At 38.9% G+C, this 20,732-nt stretch overlaps 1 protein-coding gene across 1 annotated transcript in view; it reads right to left on the bottom strand.

The window, feature by feature from the left end:
- The window catches only part of LOC131681906 (neural cell adhesion molecule 1-B-like), a 967,955-nt gene that overhangs the window by 256,028 nt on the left and 691,195 nt on the right, over positions 1–20,732 (bottom strand). Inside the window, exons 3-4 of the mRNA XM_058963004.1 lie at positions 8,261–8,375; positions 7,720–7,813 (exon numbers count right to left, since the gene is read on the bottom strand). Of these exons, the coding sequence (XP_058818987.1) occupies positions 7,720–7,813; positions 8,261–8,375 (209 nt within the window). The remainder of the gene's footprint in view (positions 1–7,719; positions 7,814–8,260; positions 8,376–20,732) is intronic.

Genomic DNA, 20,732 nt, shown 5'->3' with positions numbered 1-20,732 from the left:
AAAACACTTTTGGGAAAGTTTTATTCTTCCGATCATTATTGAAGGATGGGAACACTGCTGTAAAGTTAGATCACGTAATTAGTGAGCTCGACTTATTGCGCGATATTTCAGTGTTTTTGATACATTTCTGGTTGAACGATAAGTGATATGTGTTTCGACGGTACTACATCAGTCATACATCATTTTTATGTATTGTATTATGTTGTAAGTAGTACTTAAGCAAGTTTCACTTTTCGAGTTTGTGTTAGACATAGTTAATAGGTACTGAACTTACCTGTATGTCCTATTATTGTATATTATTTATATTCTGTGTATTATATAGTAATTAGCTTTTTTGTCATTAGGGTCATTAGCATATTGCCTGTTGACAATGAAAAGATGAGAAGGTTTTATGCCTACTGGAGAAGAGGCGAAAATGAGCTTCACTCCAGCGGGCTTTTCCCTGTTTCCAAATAAACAAATAAACATCATCAAGTTTAGCGACTTTTAATGCTTGTTAATTGAAAACAAGTGATTTTTCACGTGGCTATTTTCGGTTTTATGTCAGTAATAAGTGTTAGTGCAATGTGCTTTGGTGTTCATTCGCCCATTGACTAATTCAGCGGCGTAGCCAGGGGGTTTTGGGTGTTAACCCCTCCCCCTCCCCCTTAAACTAAAATTAATTGGATTGAAAACATTAATTGATACTGACAAATTTAATAAAATGTTCCATAAAATATTTTTGGAAAAATATTCTCCGATCACTACATTGAGAACCGTATTTAAAGCGTCATGAGAACTTTTTGAAAATTGTGGGAAGGGGATCTTGTAACTTATCTCTTAGCCCAAATCCCATAGTTGTCAAATTACTTAAATTTAAAATAAAATAACCCTGAATTATTATGAGCTCATTTTTGGAAAGATGCTCCAAAATATGGAGACAATTTTTGGAATGGGAAGCTAAGTTTGAATAGGTAGATTGGCTATAAAAATACATTTCAACATTTGCTGAAAATATAGTTTTTAGATTGCGTAGAGTTTAGACAAAAATTCAATATGGTTAATGAAAAAATAACATTTCGGAAACTAGTTTGAAGTTGATGATAAATGACGTTTACAGTTTGTCTCTAGCAGGTCAGTATCGTTTTTTATAAGCATTTGATTTTGGATGTATTATAAACTATATGAATTGCCTCTAAGCAGGATTGGAATTAATAAATATTTCAATATATATCAAGTTAGTGGCTATTAATGGTGTATATTAAAGTGCTGAATTGAATGGCGTACTAAAATTTCGTGTACTAGACACTAGGACTCGTTGTCAAGTTATGAGCTTGAACGGCGCCGGTGGTTGAGTGGTAAGCGTAACCGCCACTCATTCCAGTTGGCCTGGGTTCAATTCCAGCCGAGGTTGTTGAGATTTTTCTGAGTGGAAAAAATCTGTGGTCACGTCTTTCTTCGGAAGGGAAGTTAAGCCGTTTATCCCCGGTCCATGAGTTGTGATGGATCGATATCTCGTCCAGATGGTGGAGTCACCTCTCTGGCGTCGGTAAAGAAGAAGTAGAATCCAGCTTCTATACTTACTAATAAATATCATCCTCCCGTGATACTTGTGGAGCGCGCAGTATATACGGCCTCTAGCAAAAGTAAGTATCGGACTAACAATTCTTTCCCTTTCCTTCCGCGATCTACGTTCGGGCCTGGCCGGCGCCGGTATTGATCAATACACACTTTAGGATTACCAGGAGTTACATATTGAAGGATGTTTCGCTAATCCCAAGCATAATTATCTACTGATTCCCTGTGCAACTTCAGTTAGTCCAGATCGATAATGGAGTATCAGCCAGCAGTGGTCGCACAAGCTCAAGCTCAAGCTCGTTGTCAAGTTATATGAGCTTGAATAATAAAGAAAAATAAAATCAATGCTCGAGCAATTTTTAACGGTCACGATCCCATTCATTCGAAACTGCCAAATTTCGATGTTAAGTAACATTGAACAATAGCAAAACGTAAAACTGTTCATCTTCTCAATAAAATAATTTGGGCGGTTAATCCTCCTAGAAGTAATTATAGATAATTTACTCTTCAAAAGCAAATTTGGGTCGAAACTGTTTCTAGCAAAGTTTTCGAAAATGCTATTTCAAGCAACTTTGTCGACTATTCAGAGTATCGAAATATAGTAACAGAAAACGTTTATAGCGAGTTATTCTAATATTACTGTATTTGATAAATCTTTTCTGCGGTCAATAAACAATAAATTCACATTGCATTCAAGGTATGAGTCTCCGAAGCTTACAAAAATGATATATTTAACAAAAAAAACTAGCTTTAAAAAATTCCCAAATATTAAACGGACAAGGGATTTGCCCAGACACAGCACATCAATTCGACGCTAGCTTAGTCCTGTCACTAAGTTAGTGACTCGATTCTGATGAGATGAAGTCGAAACGCAAACTCCATAGTTATAGGTTTTGTGTTCTCAACTCGCAATGGTTGTTTTAAACAATTTTCTCCGTAGTGCAGAAAAATAGTTTTTACCAATTTTTTTCTTCACTAAGGATAAATATAGAATGTTCTTTTATATCTCGATACGCTGCATTCATTAAGCCTTCATATTTTGAACAAAATTGGTTAAAATGATAATATCAACAACCAAGTCTCTTAGGGAAATTGGTGGCAAAGTCATTGTTTTCTAACTAATCAGTGTTTGAGATACTACAATCACTTTATATATTTCTTGTTAAGCATTTTTGTACATATTTGGTGAAAATACTTCGGTATAAACGCATTTTTTCAAACATTGATTCCAAAACATGTCTAAAAATGAGACATGTTTGTAGCGTGAACACCTTCTGGCAAGCTGCAAAATGTCGTGTATGTATGCAATGCGTAGCGTTGGAAAGCATTTTCCGAGCAATACTGATGTCCCAGCGGATCATGGGAATTGCATACACACAGGGCATTTTGCGTGCAAAATAAAAACTTGTAACGGAAAAATTAATTTTTATAACGTAATATTAACCAATTTACAATCCTGTGGTATCGGAAAATATCTACCAACATGGGGTTATCCATGGGTGATTAAACTTTTAGGATCTGTTAAAAAACGGTGAAGATATAGCAACTTAAGGTTAGCGTTCCGATTAATTTTGAGGCATGGTACTTAGAGTGGCAAAATGGTTCATATTATCCCACCACAACCTGTTCATTTTACCCCCAAGACATTTTATTTTTAAACAGCCGTTCGGATTGAGCCATTTTGTCCTGATCCCTACTTATTGCGATGATGTATCTACAAGAGGCTCAATTACTATGATGAAACACCATTTTCAGAATAAAATTAAAATTCGCCTCAAAAGACCATATTTTCTACATGCCGAATTTAACATCAGCGACAAATATGAACGCCGATTTTGGTTTTTATCGTATTTATTTCACATTCGACAGCTTTTTATCAAAAGAAATGGTTTCAATATACTTTGAATACTTGACAGGTCAGGTTTCTGGGAAGTTTGTTCTAAATTTAACAAACATTGACTTGATTTGGCTACCTGTTCATTTTACCCCCCCCCCCCCCTGTTCATTTTACCCACAGTTCCCCTACTGTTTTTGAAGAGTTAATTTTCCTTAATTACTTCTATGAGAATTAATCACTAAAATTATATCAGAGTATTCGCTGTTTTGTATTGGAAAACTTCTAGAAGTTGTCAAACCTTCAAAGACAAGTATTATTAAATTAGGTGATCTTGAACACTGAAATTTGTTTCGAACATTTATCCAACTTTAAAAAATCGCAATCTTTGACTTCATTAACATATTATACAAGAAAATATTCTATAGAGACGACGCCGATGGTTGAGTGGTAAGCGTGACCACCACTCATTACAGTTGGCCTAGGTTCAATTCCAGCCGAGGTCGTTGAGATTTTTCTGAGGTGAAAAAATCTGTGGTCACGTCTTCCTTCGGAAGGGAAGTGAAGCCGTTGGTCCCCGGTCCATGAAATTGGTGGATCGATATCTAGTTCCAGGTAGGTGGAATCACCTCTCTGGCGTCGGTAAAGAAGAAGTATATTCAACTTCTATACTCTACTAACAAAAATATCCTCCTCCCGTGATACTTGTGGAGTGCGCAGTAGTATATAGGGCCTCTAGCAAAAACAAGTATCGGACTAACCATTCCTTCCCTTTCCTTCCGCGATCTACGTTTGGGCCTGGCCGGCGCCGGTATATTGATCAGAAACACTTTAGGATTACCAGGAGTTGCACATTGAAAGATGTTTCGCTAATCCCAAGCATAATTATCTACTGATTCCCTGTGCAACTTCAGCTAGTCCCGATCGATGACGGAGTAGCAGCCCAGGGGTGGTCGCACAAGCTCAAGCTTTTATACAAGAAAATCTTCTATAGAGGTTTGAAAACTGTTTCATGTTGATTCTTCTTGTTTGTAGACTGGAATGACATCTGTTAGATACATATGTTTCTGAATCTTAAATAATTTATCAAACTCATACTAAATTTAAGCATTTTTGGAAAAAAATACGCTTTTCATCACTTCGTGTTGTCGAGAGATAGCACAATGTCGCGCGTGGATAATTGTTGCAAAAGAGTCGGTATGTTACTCATTTGTTTATGGAGAAAAAATTAAGACGATTTGATCACGATAAATGCACGACGATACTACAATAGCAAGAATCAATGAAGTATCAACATTTCTATTACAATGAATGTCTCAAGCCATGACATTCTATTTTATTATTATTGGATTGTCGAGCCTAGCTGAAATAAAGGTAACAATCGTTTCCCTATGTTAAAAAAAGTTCAATTAAATATAAACAGCACTCCCGACGGCCGGACGACGAACAGACCGATATTTTCTAATTTACACAACAAAAGATAAATTTACTAAAAACTTTCGGCAGCCGACTGCCCAGAGCAAATACAACATCAGAACAATACTGAGAGCTGCATACATCATATCACTTATCAAGGTGAATCCAGATGTATATTACTGTTTATCCCATTCCACTAACAAAATCCCCTTCCCGTGGCAACCGTGGAGATGCAGAGGTATACACTGTGTAGGGGAGAGAGGGTAACAATGAAACATATTTTTTCTACAATTTAATTTTGATGATAATACATGTTATTTGTGTAATCAAAAGTGATACATAGTGCCACTATGTTGTTAACTAATACATATATTTTTTCCAGCTGGTAAAATTCACGGGAAATAACATTTTTTGGATAATAAACAGTTGGTGGTAAAATGTATCAGTGTGCCCCATGGGTAGGAACTATGAAACACGATGTCGTCTATAGTGAAATATACTACTTATAAATTTTATTCTTTTGTTTTGACGAAGAATGATCCTGACGCTTTGAATTAAAGTTATATTGAGGCGAAAATTGTTTGTTTACGAAATAATCCACTATATCATCGCGTAACATCGAACCACCATATATGCATATTAGCTGCAATCCTGAAATAAGATACAATTTCTACAAAATTTGGCCAAATTTACTAATTTTGCACTATATGAGTAGTATTTACTGTGGAAAATCGGAACCCATTGACATTTTGAGAAAGACCACAAAAACATACAAAAATCACTGTTCCCCATACGCCATCGTTTCACAGTTACCCAATGGGTCTATTCATGAAAATTGTGAAATCACACAGAACCATGAGTAGTTACCAAAAAACTTTGTTCGCGGCAAATGTTGAGCATAAAATTTGCTATAAATAGCAATAGACTAAACATTTATTCAATGAATGGTAATTCATAAAGATGGAATAATGTTTATCATTGCATATTTACTCTGGCTATCACAAAACAAACAAATATCCATTAAAAGAGATAGAGTTATCAGATCTCTTCCAAAATATAGCAACACGTGTAAAGAATTAGAAATTGTGAAATGTGAGGGAATTAGACGATTCCGATCATGCATTGTGATTTTATTGCGAATGTTTCATAGTTCCTGCTGATTCACTGTTACCCTCTCTCCCCTACATTGCAACGGTTGTTACACTAACACTCCCTTTCTTCCTCGATGACTGTAAGGACTTGGCCGACGCCGTTATTGATACTTCACAATATTGAACTCTGGAAACGTGTACATTGAGAATGGAAAACTACTCCCAGGCTCCATTCTTTGATTCTCTGTGCAATTTCCATTGAAAAGTTGTGTAATCCAATTTCTAACATTTCGAAAAATTGTTGAACGATACATAAAAAGAGAAGGCGAAGTTCACGGAAATAATGCTCCTGAATTGTTGACCTTTAGAAAAAGCTCCAATTCAAGAAACTATTGTTGGAATGTTTATCTGTTTGAAGGAAATTGTTCGCTACTGAGTGTAGAATAATCAAACTAGAAAGATATTCACACATATATGACTAGGGTTCGTCGCGGTTACGGTAATTACCGCGTGTTGTGTTTCTCAAAGCCTCATGTTGTGAAAAGTGTCAAAATTAGCCCAGATGCCAAATTTTGTATAGTTTGGACAGTTTTTACCTTAATTAAAAAATTATCTTGAAAACTCAGCGTAGGGGTTAGGTATTTTTTACATAGAATGTGTATGCAAAGTTTGAATGAAATCGCTTAAGTAGTTTTTGAATGGCAGGTACCACCGCAAACCATGTTTTTCCAGAGACGTTCTACAAAAAGCTTCGTCACCGAGTCGTTTGTCGATTGCATAGATTACAGCATGTTATTGAAATGATATACTATAATGTACAAAAGTTGTTATCAATTCGCTTCACGCAAAGTTTAAAAAAAATCGCAAAAAAGTGTTTTTTTGCGCCAAAACCCTTACCACCGCCCCACCCCCCTTTATAAAAAAAAATTTGAATTTTGTCATAAATGTTACATTCTGAGGAGTCCGTAAAGGTAATTTTGGTGTAAATAAAAATAACATTTTATTATATATGGTTATACAAAATAAATGAATAATTTTTAAAAATACATGATTTTTACCGTATTTACCGCATTACCGCGCGGTGCGGTGCGGTAAATGCAATGCGGTTGCGGTAAGCGGTGCGGTTTTATCAATTTTTGGCGGTTGCGGTGCGGACTATCCATTTACCGCCCACATCCGCACCGCGACGAACCCTATATATGACTAATATTATTTAAACTTATTGAAGTTTTGATTGTTGCAGCTTTGTGATGTCACGAAAAACGCCTATTTTTTAATTAATCAAGAAAATAAAATTTTGTTCAAATTGAAATTCCACATTTTCTTTATATTTAAAACTATCTTTCCAAAAATATGTGTCAAATATAAAAATATGACAGAAAGTAGAAGGCAGGATCCAAACCTACATTTTGATGTCTCCCAGACGTGTTAACCGCTCCATTGCCGAGCAACAGCAACGTCATCGAACATTTCCAACAATTTCGTAATCACCACTCGTTCCCGTCCAAAGCCTTGGAACCCTTCGATCCACAGTCTGAAAACATCATCATTATTGTTTTTACGAAATCATCCCAGTCAGTTAAATTGAATCAGCCAAATTATCACAGAATCCCAAACATTTCAATAAAGGTAATCAACAATTTTCTGCAAAAAATGACAAATTATTCACTTTCTATTTTTCTTAATTTAATTCGTCTCAACAAGTATCTGAGGGATGGAAACAAAAAAAAAACTTTCCCTCTCACTGAACAATGCAAGAATGAACAATTGCGTGACGATTTTTTTTTCTCTATTGTTGTTTGGCGTTTGCCGGGTACTTACTAATGATGCTGAGATTGTATCGAAAGCTCTGGGTTTGACTGGTACGAAAGTCAACTCGACAGCGGTAGACACCCTCGTCATGTCGTCGAACATCCTAAGCAAATATTTGCAAAATACGACGTCCGCGTCAGCAGTAGCAGCAGCAGCAGCAGCATGGAACGATACGACAATACAGAAATTTTGAGAAAAAAAATCGTTGAAAACAACGGAACGGAATAAAATTGATAGTACGATATGATCAACGATGGAGCAACTTTTCTGAAAGGGACGGAGGTCGCTAGGAAAAACTGGACGAACCACAGGAGTTCGCTTTTTTACCGATACCGTCAGCACGTTCGGGACCAGCCAAAGCTACTTGTGGGAGTGAGGATTTTCGGAGGATAAATTGTGTGTCAACAGTGGTTCGCATAGTGTTTCTGAGAACAAAAAACACATTGTCCCCGTTCTGTAGCAGCAGGGGGAAATGCGAAGACCCGTAACGTGTTGCTGGTGACAGGAAGGAAAGGAAGGAGTAAGGAGACTAGAGTGTTCTGTTTCATACCTGGATGTCCAACGTAGCCGGATCTGTGTCAGTGTTGAAATGAGCACGTGGACCGAAACTTTCCGGCGCTGACCAGTGGCGGGCTTGCTGGAGCGGTTTCCCCCGGACGTCGAAGCTGTAAATTTGAAGAGAGAAGCGGAAAAAGCGCTTTGAGATTTGTGATAATTTATTAACGGTTGTAGTGTTTTATGTTTTGTACAGGACTTTGGAAACGGGGTTTTTGTAACGAAGATTTCATTAGTCTAGATTAGTTGATTAGCAGAATCCCTCCGTTTTTTGCTTTCAGATCACGTACTTCTTCCCGATTCAATTTTTTCTTGATTGCTAGTGTATAATATATAGTATAATAAAAGATATAATTCGGATACCTGATCGTTAAAAACCATAATACATCCAAATAAACTAAATCTAAGTTGTTCGATTACCATCCGATAGACCTGAGACCTGATAAAGTAAGCTTGTAATTTTTTACTGCTATTCCAATTAAGGGTGTACGTCACGGTACGTTGATTAGTTATAACAATTATCATAAAATTTAACTATTCAAACATGACCGTCTGATACAACTAGCTAAATAATTGCACTCGAATTCATTCTAACACGTTTAATATGTATGTATCTCGTATTAAAAACGTCGTAAAATACCACAAATTCAAGCACCAATGTATTCTGAACCCTACTTGATGTGGCTGGTTAAACCACAGGAGCCGCAACGGCACACAATTGTTATCGCTTTTCTTGACATTACCTGTAGAGTAAGCAGTGTCACTAAAAGGTAATACGACCACAGCCAATGCGAGTGTCTAGGTATCCCTCGAAACCAGAGAACAGACAGTGCGATGTGTGCTGGTGTTCTTTCCACGCTTCTTGCCGGGGGAGTTACTTGCGTTCGAATTAAATTCTCCAGTCTACTCTGAGGATTCGGATGCGGTTTGATTCTGTTCAGTCAGTCTACCTTACGGTGCCACTGTCGCGTCGGTGTGAGAAGGTCGAGCGAAAGAGTTGTTTAAAACCACTCCGCCACCGCATACGGCACAACGTACAACAACGTCATCATTACTCCACCGCATGCAGTTGTTATCGTCATTACCGTAATCCGACTTGTAGGAGGTCGGTTATTGTGCATTTACATAATTAAAACATAACAAAAGCGACGACCATGGCGAGTGAACTTTGACTTTCGATGTCGTTCGCGACCCGGGCAGCTCTCGAGCAAAGGTTTTTTGCGTAGGAACTGGTAGTAGGATCTTATAAGCTTAAATATAGGAATATAGTGCAATACTGAAAAAAGGTTTCAGTTGCAGATCTTTGGTCCAAAATAAATATAATAAATTGTTATATAGATAGGCCAATATACTATATCTTATACAAATACTTTTTGGGTACAGTTTAATATTTATGGCAGGAATAATTTCGGTAAAAAAGATACTTTTTTAATTTGTTTTGGCGATGCAGAAAGTGTTAGTATAGTTATTCAATTTCCCTATATTTCCTGTTGCAGGGATGACTCGCGGGACTGAAGGCAGTAACAAATATTAAGAACACACCACAAAGCTAAGGGGGTGGTAAGGGTTTCAGTGTGAAAAAAAAACACTTTTTCTTGCGATTTTTTTAGAACTTTGCGTGAAGCGAATTGATCAAAACATTTGTACATTATAGTATATCATTTCAATAACATGTTGTATTTTTTCTATGCAAAAATATCGATAAACGACTCGGCGACAAAGCTTTTTGAAGAACGTTTCTGGAAAAACAAGATTTGCGGTGTTACCTGCCATTCCAAAACTACTGAACCGATTTCTTTCAAACTTTTACATTCCATGTAAAAATACCTAACCCCTACGTCGAGTTTTTGAGATATATTTTTAATTAAGGGGGTTTTTTACTCATTTTAAATCAAAATTACTATTTTTACGAAAAATTCCGCCTTTTTATGAGTAAACACCCCCTGAAATGAAAAATTATCTCAAAAACTCAACGTAAGGTTTAGGTATTTTTAGCATAGAATGTGTAGGGGAACATGGGGAGACTTGACCAAGCGCAAAATTCTATTTTCGACTATGGCGTCTTCTATTCGATTCTTAATTTTTTTTCAAAAATATTTTTATACTTGTTTCGATCCCTTAAGGTAATTTTAAAAGTGTTGAGTGAAAAATCCTTTCCTTGCAGAAAATATTACGTGATTAATAAATTTGCATTAAATGATGTAATTTTTTATCAAACTTTGTATGGACATATCTACTCGACTACTAATTACTATTAATGTACTAATATACCATCTTAATCCTTGTGAAGCAGTGAAATGATTTAACATAAACTGGAACATTGGAATAGTTATTACTAGAATTTGCATGATATTGAACGCAATAACTAATGGTGGGGAGACTTGACCAAGATTTTATGGGTAGACTTGACCAAGTAGCGATCAGCTGAAGAAAGATACAAAATTCCTGATATTTATTATGCTTTGGTATCTACTGTTAATGTTAATCACGCCATAAAAAAATCCCACCCCAAACATAAGTCTTTATATTTTAATATTTGTAAGCAAAGTTAGCAACAGTAGGACTGATTTCGTGACGTGTGAACATGCAATGCAAGCAGTACAGTTAATCCTTAAAAAGAAATGCATTAAAAAAAAAATCAAAATATGTCAAGTGTAACTCTTTTATATTTTTTACTGCTACCTAAGGATCTCGACAATAGGAAAAAAAATAATTACAGTATATTTTATGCCATTATTTTTTGTTATGATTTTTCAAAATTCTCTTGGTCAAGTCTCCCCACGCCTTGGTCAAGTCTCCCCGCAATGGGGAGACATGACCAGAAAAAACGATCACAGAAAAACTTTGGTAACTTTTCAAAAATTAAATTAAAAATTCTGCAAAAAATCATGAAGACGCGCAATAGCTTTGCGCATTATATCTGAATGACTTTTGAGGGATTGAAGGCTTTTTTAGAGGTTTATGCAGTTTTAGCTGAAAACCTGGTCAAGTCTCCCCATGTTCCCCTATACAAAGTTTGAATGAAATCGGTTATGTAGTTTTTGAATGGCAGCTAACACCGCAAATTATGTTTTTCCAGAGGCGTTCTACAAAAAGCTTTGTCACCGAATCGTTTGTCGATATTTTTGCCTAGAAAAATTACAGCATATTGTTGAAATGATACACTATAATGTACATAAGTTTTGATAAATTTGCTTTACGCAAACTTCTAAAAAAAAAAAAACTCGCAAAAAGTGTTTTTTGCACGCTGAAACCTTTAACCCCCCTTAAACTCAAATAATATGTGGCTTCCTTTTTCTCTGTCAATTAATAATGGTGAGCTATACACTGTGCGACGGTATATATCACTCTGCTGGGTAACAGCTAACAGTGCTTCCAAAATATATAACAGCAATTTGCGGCGTAAGAACGTTGTTTTACAGGTTCAGCTTTACGGGTAGCTTGATAGTTCTGTTAGAACGTCAAAGTTCAAACTCCACCGGACTTGAAGGTATGAAGAACCCGTATGATGCGCTCTGAATCGAACCTTGAGCTACTTTTCGATCCGTATGGGCAGCTTCCGCTTCATGATCCGTCACTCTCATCGAACACATGTCTTTCCCCCTTAGAAATTTGATCGTTCCTTGGTGAGCATCGTAGCTCCGTACCGACCAAACGAATTTAGTCGATATGTCTTTTCTATTCTCTTCCATCGTCAAGCGAAATTGGATTGTGTAGTTTTCAACAGTAGTAAGAAATTTTTTCGGGAGAGGGGAGGAATTGAATATTTTTTGTATATATTTGAAAAAAATGTTCAAAAGCAATCTGAGCAGGAAAAAATGAACAAAAACCAATAACTCAGGGAATGGGTTTGGGTAGTAACCCGACCCGCTAATACAACTAATCTTGCACGAAACCTAATTCCTCCTCGGCATTACCTTACGGCATCACTTCGGGAAGAATTTTTTTATGTGCACAGCACACTAGTTCTTTCAGTAGGGTTACAGCACCCATCCTCGACACACTACCAGTTTTCGACCATCCACACAACGCACAGAGGAGTAACTGGGGTCAAATCCTGGCCAAAATTATTTGTTGTTGCTATTGCTTTTAATATGTCTTAATATGAACAAAAAATAGACAATAACAAGTTTTTGGAATAAATTGGCATCTATCCACCTATCAGTGCAGAGGTAAATTTTCTAAATCCTTTTGAATACTAGTAATTTGGAGTGATCTTTGTGAATACATTCGTTTTTCCAGATGCATGAACAGTTGATCAGTGGAAAAGGGGGAAGAAAAGGGACGCTTGAGCATATTTTCATAGAGATATATTTTGAAAAGCATAGTATTTGGCCCTACAGCATTTCGGTGTACCTCAAATTACTAAAAATTTCAATATTTTCAAATCGCTTGGAATTTGTGGATCGGACAAGATTGGAAGAGTTCTTAGTTTTTCGGATAGCTGGAATCTGGTTTTGTAATACTGCTTCAGCAACTTTGCCGAATCTCGCCGTATAATGTAACTTTTTTATCATACAAGTTTGGAATAAAATGTTTAAAAAACGTATTTTTTAAAGTTGGTGTAATGCACAACAACACTACTTTCAGTTAGTTTTGAGTTGAAATTATACAAATGGTTGTGTTCAACTACGTTTGCAATAATATTGTCTTACTTAATACAGTCATCATTACTAGAAAGCAATATTGCTGGCTATATAATTAAAATGATTGAAAAACCCCTTAAAATATCACCATTTTACATCCATGCAAAAAATATACATACTCCTAATTTTGCCACGTTATTAAGCAGACTTTTGGGCATTTAAAAAAATATAACGAAATAGAAAATTAAAAAAAAATTGGTTATTGGCCAGGAATTTGTTTTAGTTACTATTCTGTCAACGTGGCAATTTCTGTATGGTATTAGGAAAGCTAGCTGTGGGTCTAGAATTAGTGCTCTTCCCCTACGAGGATAATCTGGGTGGCAAACTTCAGACTGTCTAATTTACTAACCTCTTCAGTTCCCTTGTGTCATTTAGTACCACTTCCTCGTTGAGCTTCCGGCTTGCTCGCGAACTACTCGATCTAGTCCCCAACGATGGACCTAGCCTACTCACAAGCCCTTACAATCCTTCTTATTAGATCAGTCAGTCGTCCTTTTTCGTACTGCAGCAGGGTTCCATTGGCCAATGCGGTAGCGAATCGCCTGGTGGTCGCTATGGGGACTCTTCTCGCACACTCTCCAGTCCATGTTCGCCGTCAGTCAAGAACTAAAGAATGTGACGGAATTTCTCTCGGTACCGATGTCCGTTTGGTGAACCAATAAGTTCCCATTTTTGTTGCGATACTAGGAGCAATTTAGCTTCCTGCTTCGCCGCGATCTACTCGTTGTAGTCCTCGTCGGTAGACCTAGCCTCCACAACGAGCCGACTCGTAGATGTCAAGATCTGTCGCCAATTTTCACTACAAGGAAATATTGTCACAAGATAACTTTTAGAAATGAAACTTTGAGAATTCCATTTAAAATATTAGGCATATTTTTGTTGGTTTATTGTTCGTTTATTTGTACCGTCACAAACAGATCCCTTGGCCCCAATGGTGGCTACTTAAACTAATTACATTTCAGAATACACATTATTTTAGTTTTTATCGAATTTCTTGTGAGGTTGAAATCGAAAGCCGTCGCCACACTGTTAAACACACGCTGGAGTCCGGTAACAGCGCTCTGGCGCCCATAGTTGGTTCTCCTGAACGGGACTCGCAGAAGAGAGTTATTGCGCAGAGCTCGAACGCGAGCTTGAAGATCGAGACGTCCGAGGATTGTAGGGCATTCCACCCTGGCAGACAGTAAGGCCGAGACGAACAGGGCTCGAGAGCAGTCCCTCCGGATGCTTAGTGTATCGAGCTGTATTAACTGACAACGTTTTTCGTAGCTCAGCAGCTGAAGTCTGTTTTGCCAAGGAAGATGTCGGAGTACAAAGCGTATGAACCGGCGTTGGACGGCCTCGATTCTGTCGACGCAGGTCTGGTAGTAAGGGTTCCAAACAGCAGAACAATATTCCAGTGTTGAGCGAACCAGCGCGCAATAGAGAGATTTTAAACAGTATACGTCCTTGAAGTTTTTCGCTACTCGGAAGATGAACCCAAGCTGTCTTGATGCCTTATCCACAATGGATGATGTATGTGATTTGAACGTTAGTGCCGAATTCATGATGACTCCTAGATCCTTGACGTTAGAGTGTCTTGGAATACTCGAGTCGAAGAGATGGTAGGTAAACTGAATCGGATGGCGTTTCCGCGTGAACGTAACAATTGAGCATTTACTCGGGTTTAAAACCATTCTGTTTAGATCACACCACGTACTAAAGCTCTCCAATTCACTCTGAAGAAACTCGGCATCGTTTTTATCCCGTATTTGTCGAAACATTTTCATGTCGTCGGCAAAAGAAAGGCGGGGTCCTTGTAATTTGATGTTGACGTCATTAAAGTAGAGGAGGAATATCACTGGACCGAGATGGCTTCGTTGTGGGATGCCGGATGTAGTGAAGAATGGTGTAGATAGACAGTCCTTAATGCTGATTTGGAGTTGCCTTCCATCGATGTAGGAACGAAACCGGCGCAGTAGTTGCCTATGAATACCGAGTTTGTCCAGCTTCGCTACTGCGATATCATGATTGATTTTGTCGAAGGCCGCAGATAAATCCATGTAAATAGCATCGGTTTGCAATCCGTCAGCGAATCCATCGAGTACATATGTTGTGAACGAGAGCAGGTTGGTCGTTGTCGATCGTTTAGGCATAAAACCGTGTTGGTCATCTGAAATGTACTGTTTGCAGTGAAAGAAAAGATGGTCTAAAACTACCAGCTCGAATAGTTTTGATACTGCACTTAAACACGAGATTCGCCGATAATTGTCAATGTTCGATTTGCTTCCTTTTTGTGAACTGTAAACATGTGCGCTGCTTTTCAGCAAGAAGGGAATGTTCCAGTAGTGAGTGATAGCACAAAGACTCGCCGAAGTGGTTCAAGAAGCCCTCTGATGCACTTTTTGACAAAAATCAACACTGATAGAATATATTCGTAAATTGCTAGGAATTAGATACGTACAGAAAATTTTCATAAAATATCCGAATTTTTCGTACATATAATGAATCGTTCGTAGTTCTATTGAAACACTTTTATTTTTCATTACGCTTGTTTAGTGAAAACCACGAAACGACTTTCGTTGGCTTATTACGAAATGGCTTCATTAGGCAAACGAATTGTTCGTTGCTATATACGAAAGTCTTTATAATATTTACGAGCACCACGACGGTCTTGGTCTTACTATTTAGTAACCGTATCCGTGTCCGCCGGTTTCAGGAAGATTTCCTAAGCTTCTTTCGCTTCCATTTGATCTAGAATCCAGAGCAGTACGGATTCAGTTGAGCCATCGTGAACTGCTCGTTGGTTTTGCGTTGCGTTGCGTTGCGTTGCGTTGCGTTGTGACGATGATTTTGGCGGATTGCACACTGACTTCATCATGTTTGACTGCTGATTATCTAATAAGAGTTGCTTAGGAAATGGTAAGTAGGAATTCATGCCAATCCGACCCATATTAAAACCTCAACAGCATGATAGCCATCATTGCCGGCCGCCCCCATCTCCATCGTTCACGGGGAAGGATAAAGGATAAGGTAGACAGGAAGTGTTGATGCTCTACCTAATTAACGGAAGGACGACGATTCATCAGACTCATCCATAGGTGTCGCGGAGTTGGTAGTTTGGAAGGGTATCAGGTCTAGGATTCGCTCCAAGCAAGCGATGCGACCTGTAAAGCATATTTTATTAGGTAGTTGTTTAGTTAGTCTTCGAGTGCACGATCACTCGAAAAAGAGATCTTGTTAAGTTTTTGGTTCTTTTTAAACTCTGGGCAGCCGGCTACCGAGAGTATACTATGTTCCCTAAACAAAAGCAATTTGAACTCCACTCGGCCGACCGTGGGAGTATTGCCTAGAAAAGCTAATCTTATCTGCGTAATGGGCCGGATCACTATTTATTGCAACAGTATTTGGACAGAATTCGCTACTTCTTCTCTACGATATATTTATTGGCTTAAAAACTACCGAGTGATAACACATTATACAGCCAAAAATAGCGCGAGATGTTATAAATCAAGGAAAGTATTTCTTATTTTCCATATCAGATTGTTTGTGGAATACAAGTATACGAGCGATAATAACGAACACTGAATATAAATATAAAGGATTGTTAACCTGATGCACGGGCTTGTTAGCAATAACGGAGCTTGAAATTGGGTTCATAAAAACAGACGCAGCGAATTTTCGATACGTATTGACCCGTGATCATAGATACTAGTCAGATTATTCGTATTGGGGCTAATTTCCGATCAACTATTCATTTTTACGGCAATGTTTTCTCGACTAGATCTGTTCACACCCTCTCATTCTGCTACTATCGGGGTGCTATCAGCCACCCAGTCGTCGCCGGTCTAAGGACAAAATGTCATCAATAGACTTAGACTCGCGTGGAGGCATGAGATAGGAAACTTGTGAGAATTTTGTTATCCCACCGTTTGACGACCATCGTGCTCGTTGGTTTTGAATGAATAAGTTAGTTTTTCTCTGCGGGAGCAATGTCAAAATAATATGCTATTAAATACGAAAAATTCTCTCAGATGAACGAAAAAAATTCGTGCGACCAACGAGATTGTTCGTAATATATACAAATGTTTATTAAAATAAACAAAACATTTCGTTTCATTCGCGAAAAATAATGTCGTTTTAAACGACGACATTCGTGCAATGTACACTAAATTTGTAAAATTTAGGATAGCTTTCGTTCATCAAGTGTCCATTTCTTCATACCACAATAAAATCGATTTGGTCACATCGATTTTTTTTAAATTAAAAAATATCGATGTTGTCAAACATCGATCCCAAAATATCGACTGAAAACAGCAATAGGCTAATAAATACGCAAACTTTTCTAAACTAAACGAAATAAATTCGTGCTACCAACGAAATCGTTCGTAATAAAACCAAACGTTTATTAAAATAAACAAAACATTTCGTTTCATTCATGAAAAATAATGTCGTTACAAACGATAACATTCGTGCAGTGTACATTAAATGTGTAAAATATTTATATTTACGAATTTATATTATCAGTGAAGGGAACGCCATCTGGGCCCGGGGAACTAGATGCTTTCAGCTTGGAATTTGCTGCAAGAATGGCAGCATTATGGACACAAATTCGGTTGATGGTTCGTCCTAGAGAAGGAGTTAGATTTGCAGCGGCAACGACTCGTTGTGGAGAAAGGCTCTCGTCGGAAAAAAACGCTTGAAAATTTGTCGGAAAACAATTGGCAAATTTCTTTAGTGTCGATGCCTAAAACTCCATTTAATGACATACAAGATGGTAGCCCGGATTCTATTCGCTGCTCGTTCACATATTTCCAAAACGACTTGGGCTTGGATTTCAGTTGACGCTCGACGTTTCGCTGATGTCTAAAAAAGGCATGTCTGCTTTGCTGTTTGTATTCGTGTTTGAGTTGAAAGTAGTGGTTTCGTAATGCAAGTGTCTTATGCTACGTGAATTTTTTAAATGCAGCACGTTTGGAAGTTTTTAATCGTCTAAGCATTGTTGATTGCCAGGGAGGGTGTTGATTGGTGCTAACTGTTCGTTTTGGCACATGACGGTCGATTAGGTAGTTAAGAATATTAGAAAACGTCATCGCTGCTTTGTTCGCGTCATCATTGTTAAGATTTTCGTCCCAGTTTATATCCAACAGCGTGCTAACGATGCTGTCGTAGTCAGCGTTTTTAAAATCGTAGACGATAGTGCTTGAGACGTCTTCAAAATTCACTAGGTTACCAGCGAGTACAAGATGTAGTGGGGGATGATGGCGCACATGCTCGACTAAAGGTGCCGGAGCGGCGCAGCAGTACGGAGCGTAGTCCCGGGCACTTATAAAGTAGAGGTCCAATGCACGTCCATTTTCGTTGATGGTATTATTAATTTGCCGAAGAGTTGCGCTACTGTAGTTGTCCAAGATACAACTGGTATTGTTGATAAGTGCAGATTTTCCGATATCCAATCCATGACTTGCCTGGTACCACGTCAAGCCAGGTAAGTTGAAATCGCCCAGTCTAACAATATCATCAGACGGGGCAGCGATCGAGGTGATGGAAGAAACAGAGGAAAGATGTACATCGATCACGCTGTAATCACGAATTCGGTCAGGTGGAAAATACACGACACACAGGAAGAGATTGCGATCGGCAAGTTTCACTGATATCCACACTTGCTCGGAGCTCGCCCACTGCTCATCGTTGATCACTCGGGCTTTTATACCATGGCGAACGGCGATGAGTACACCACCACCTGATATCTTGTGGCTGTTGAGGGCATTGCGATCACAGCGGAAGACATCAAATGTTGAACCAAACACCTGGCGAGACAGAGTACGGTTGTCGAGCCACGTCTCGGTTAAGGCGATGAAGTCATAACAGCAGCCCGTGGTCGCGAGCAAATAGCTGTCCGTTGATGAATTTTAGCCGCCAACATTCTGGTAGTAAATCTCGATGTTATTGGAGGTTCTGCAGAGAGCTAATCAACTGCATCGCGTCCCAGAATGTGACGATCATCATCGGCGAGAGAAATGGTTGACATCTGGTCACAATATGTTAGAGCAAAAGGCAAATTACTGGAAGCGAAGAATACATCAGCGCTTAAAGTGTTCGGATCAGATGTATACTTGTCATTTGTGGCGGGTTGGAAGACCCTTTCACCCATCCCACACACAGGACCGGGACGACTGATGATCGCTGGCTGCAAGTGCTCGACTTTGGCGGGAGGATCGAGGGCTTCCATAGTGCCAACTGCGGTGCGTCTCAGTATGCGTTGAACCCCGATGGTGCGATACGGAGGGCAGGAACGGGACGGTAGTAGCTTACGGCGAGAGTTGGACGATCAACTAGAAGCGTGAATCGGTTCAACCGTTGTCTCGTTACAATTTGTATAATACTTGCCGAGAAAGGCGGCTTGGAAGACCCCTTCTCCACCCACACATACAGCACCGGGACGACTGCTGAACGCTGGGTGCAAGGGCTCGACTGTAGCGGGGGGATCGAGGGCTTCCATTGTACTAACTGCGTTGCGTCCCAGTATGCGATCAGCGTCGACACTCTTTCACAATGGCGGTGTAGCTTGGTATAGTGGCATTGCCAATCGTTGTCCTCTGTAGGGTTGATGGGCCGGGTTGCATTAGCGGAATACATGCGGCTTCCGAGGGCGGAGGAAAATCAGTCGGTGGGCACCAAATGTTCTGGGTACGGCTATCCTCAAATTCCCTGAACAATATGCCTTGCGGCCATGTGTCAGGGTTAAGAGCTGCTTCACGGTACTTTGGGTGAACTCCAACTTTGAAGGATATGAAGTTCAGAGTACTGACGTCTATGCCTTTTTAACAAGCGGAATAACCTTTATTTCCTCTTTGCAGTTTAGTCCTTCTTTGGACATTTTTTCGACAGTCTCCTTGCTAACGCTGGGATGAAAGCGGGAAAGATACATCCAGAGTAACGGAGTGGGAGGTGGAACCGTGAGAATGTTGCTATTATCGTCTAGCTTTCGACCGCCGACAAGAATACTGCTCGGATCAGGGCCTTGCGACGACGTTTCTGAGGTGGTCGAGAGGTACCGGAATTTGGCCGAACTGGAGTGGCTGTTGAAACCTTTGCTGGTTATTTTTTGATAACTCTGCCTTTAGTTCAGCACAGACGTCATCCGTTTTCCCAGCGATAACACATCCAAGCGTTGAAACGGTGTCGCGAAAGCGAGCAAACTTCATCAACTTGACACATTCATTGCACATCCAAATAAATTTGGGTTTTCGGCAAGTTTTTTCAAGAACGGCTTGTTGAGTTGTTTCCCGCACTGCATATGCACCACATTTTTGCAAAATCCCATGCATTCGATAAAGTCATCGTCCGATTTGACGGTTTTCGCGCAGTGATCGCATGCACTTGTCATAATGCCGATTTTCTACCCGCCCTAGATCCGACTTTTCGTTTTCGTTTCACTGTGCGCCAAGTTGTGATGTGGGAAATACTTTCCTCTACCCGCGTGCAGATGGCGAAGTGAGCGCGTGATTTTTTGTGGGTAATTACACACAAGTCCGGTGATGTAAACAATCTCGATTTACACTGGATTTTTCACGACACAAAAACAAAATTTGCAGAAAACACTTTAAAACTTCACAATATCAAGGGCGCAAACAAAATTTAGAATCGACTGATACGATAAACGATGATTAAACGGCACAAATCACGTCAAATATTTAAAAAATAACTGGAGCTATCAACACAAACAACTAATCGGTGAAAATACACTGAACCAAATATGTGCTCAAGTCCACAGATTTTCAGGAACATCTATCGAAGCAATTTCAGCTTCATTGGCGGAGGCAGTATTCTGAGCAAAAA

This window comes from Topomyia yanbarensis, chromosome 2, assembly GCF_030247195.1.
Source record: "Topomyia yanbarensis strain Yona2022 chromosome 2, ASM3024719v1, whole genome shotgun sequence".
Taxonomy (NCBI): Eukaryota; Metazoa; Arthropoda; class Insecta; order Diptera; family Culicidae; genus Topomyia; species Topomyia yanbarensis.
The sequence above is the reverse complement of the archived record's forward strand: the minus strand, read 5'-3'. Positions and strand labels throughout refer to the sequence as shown.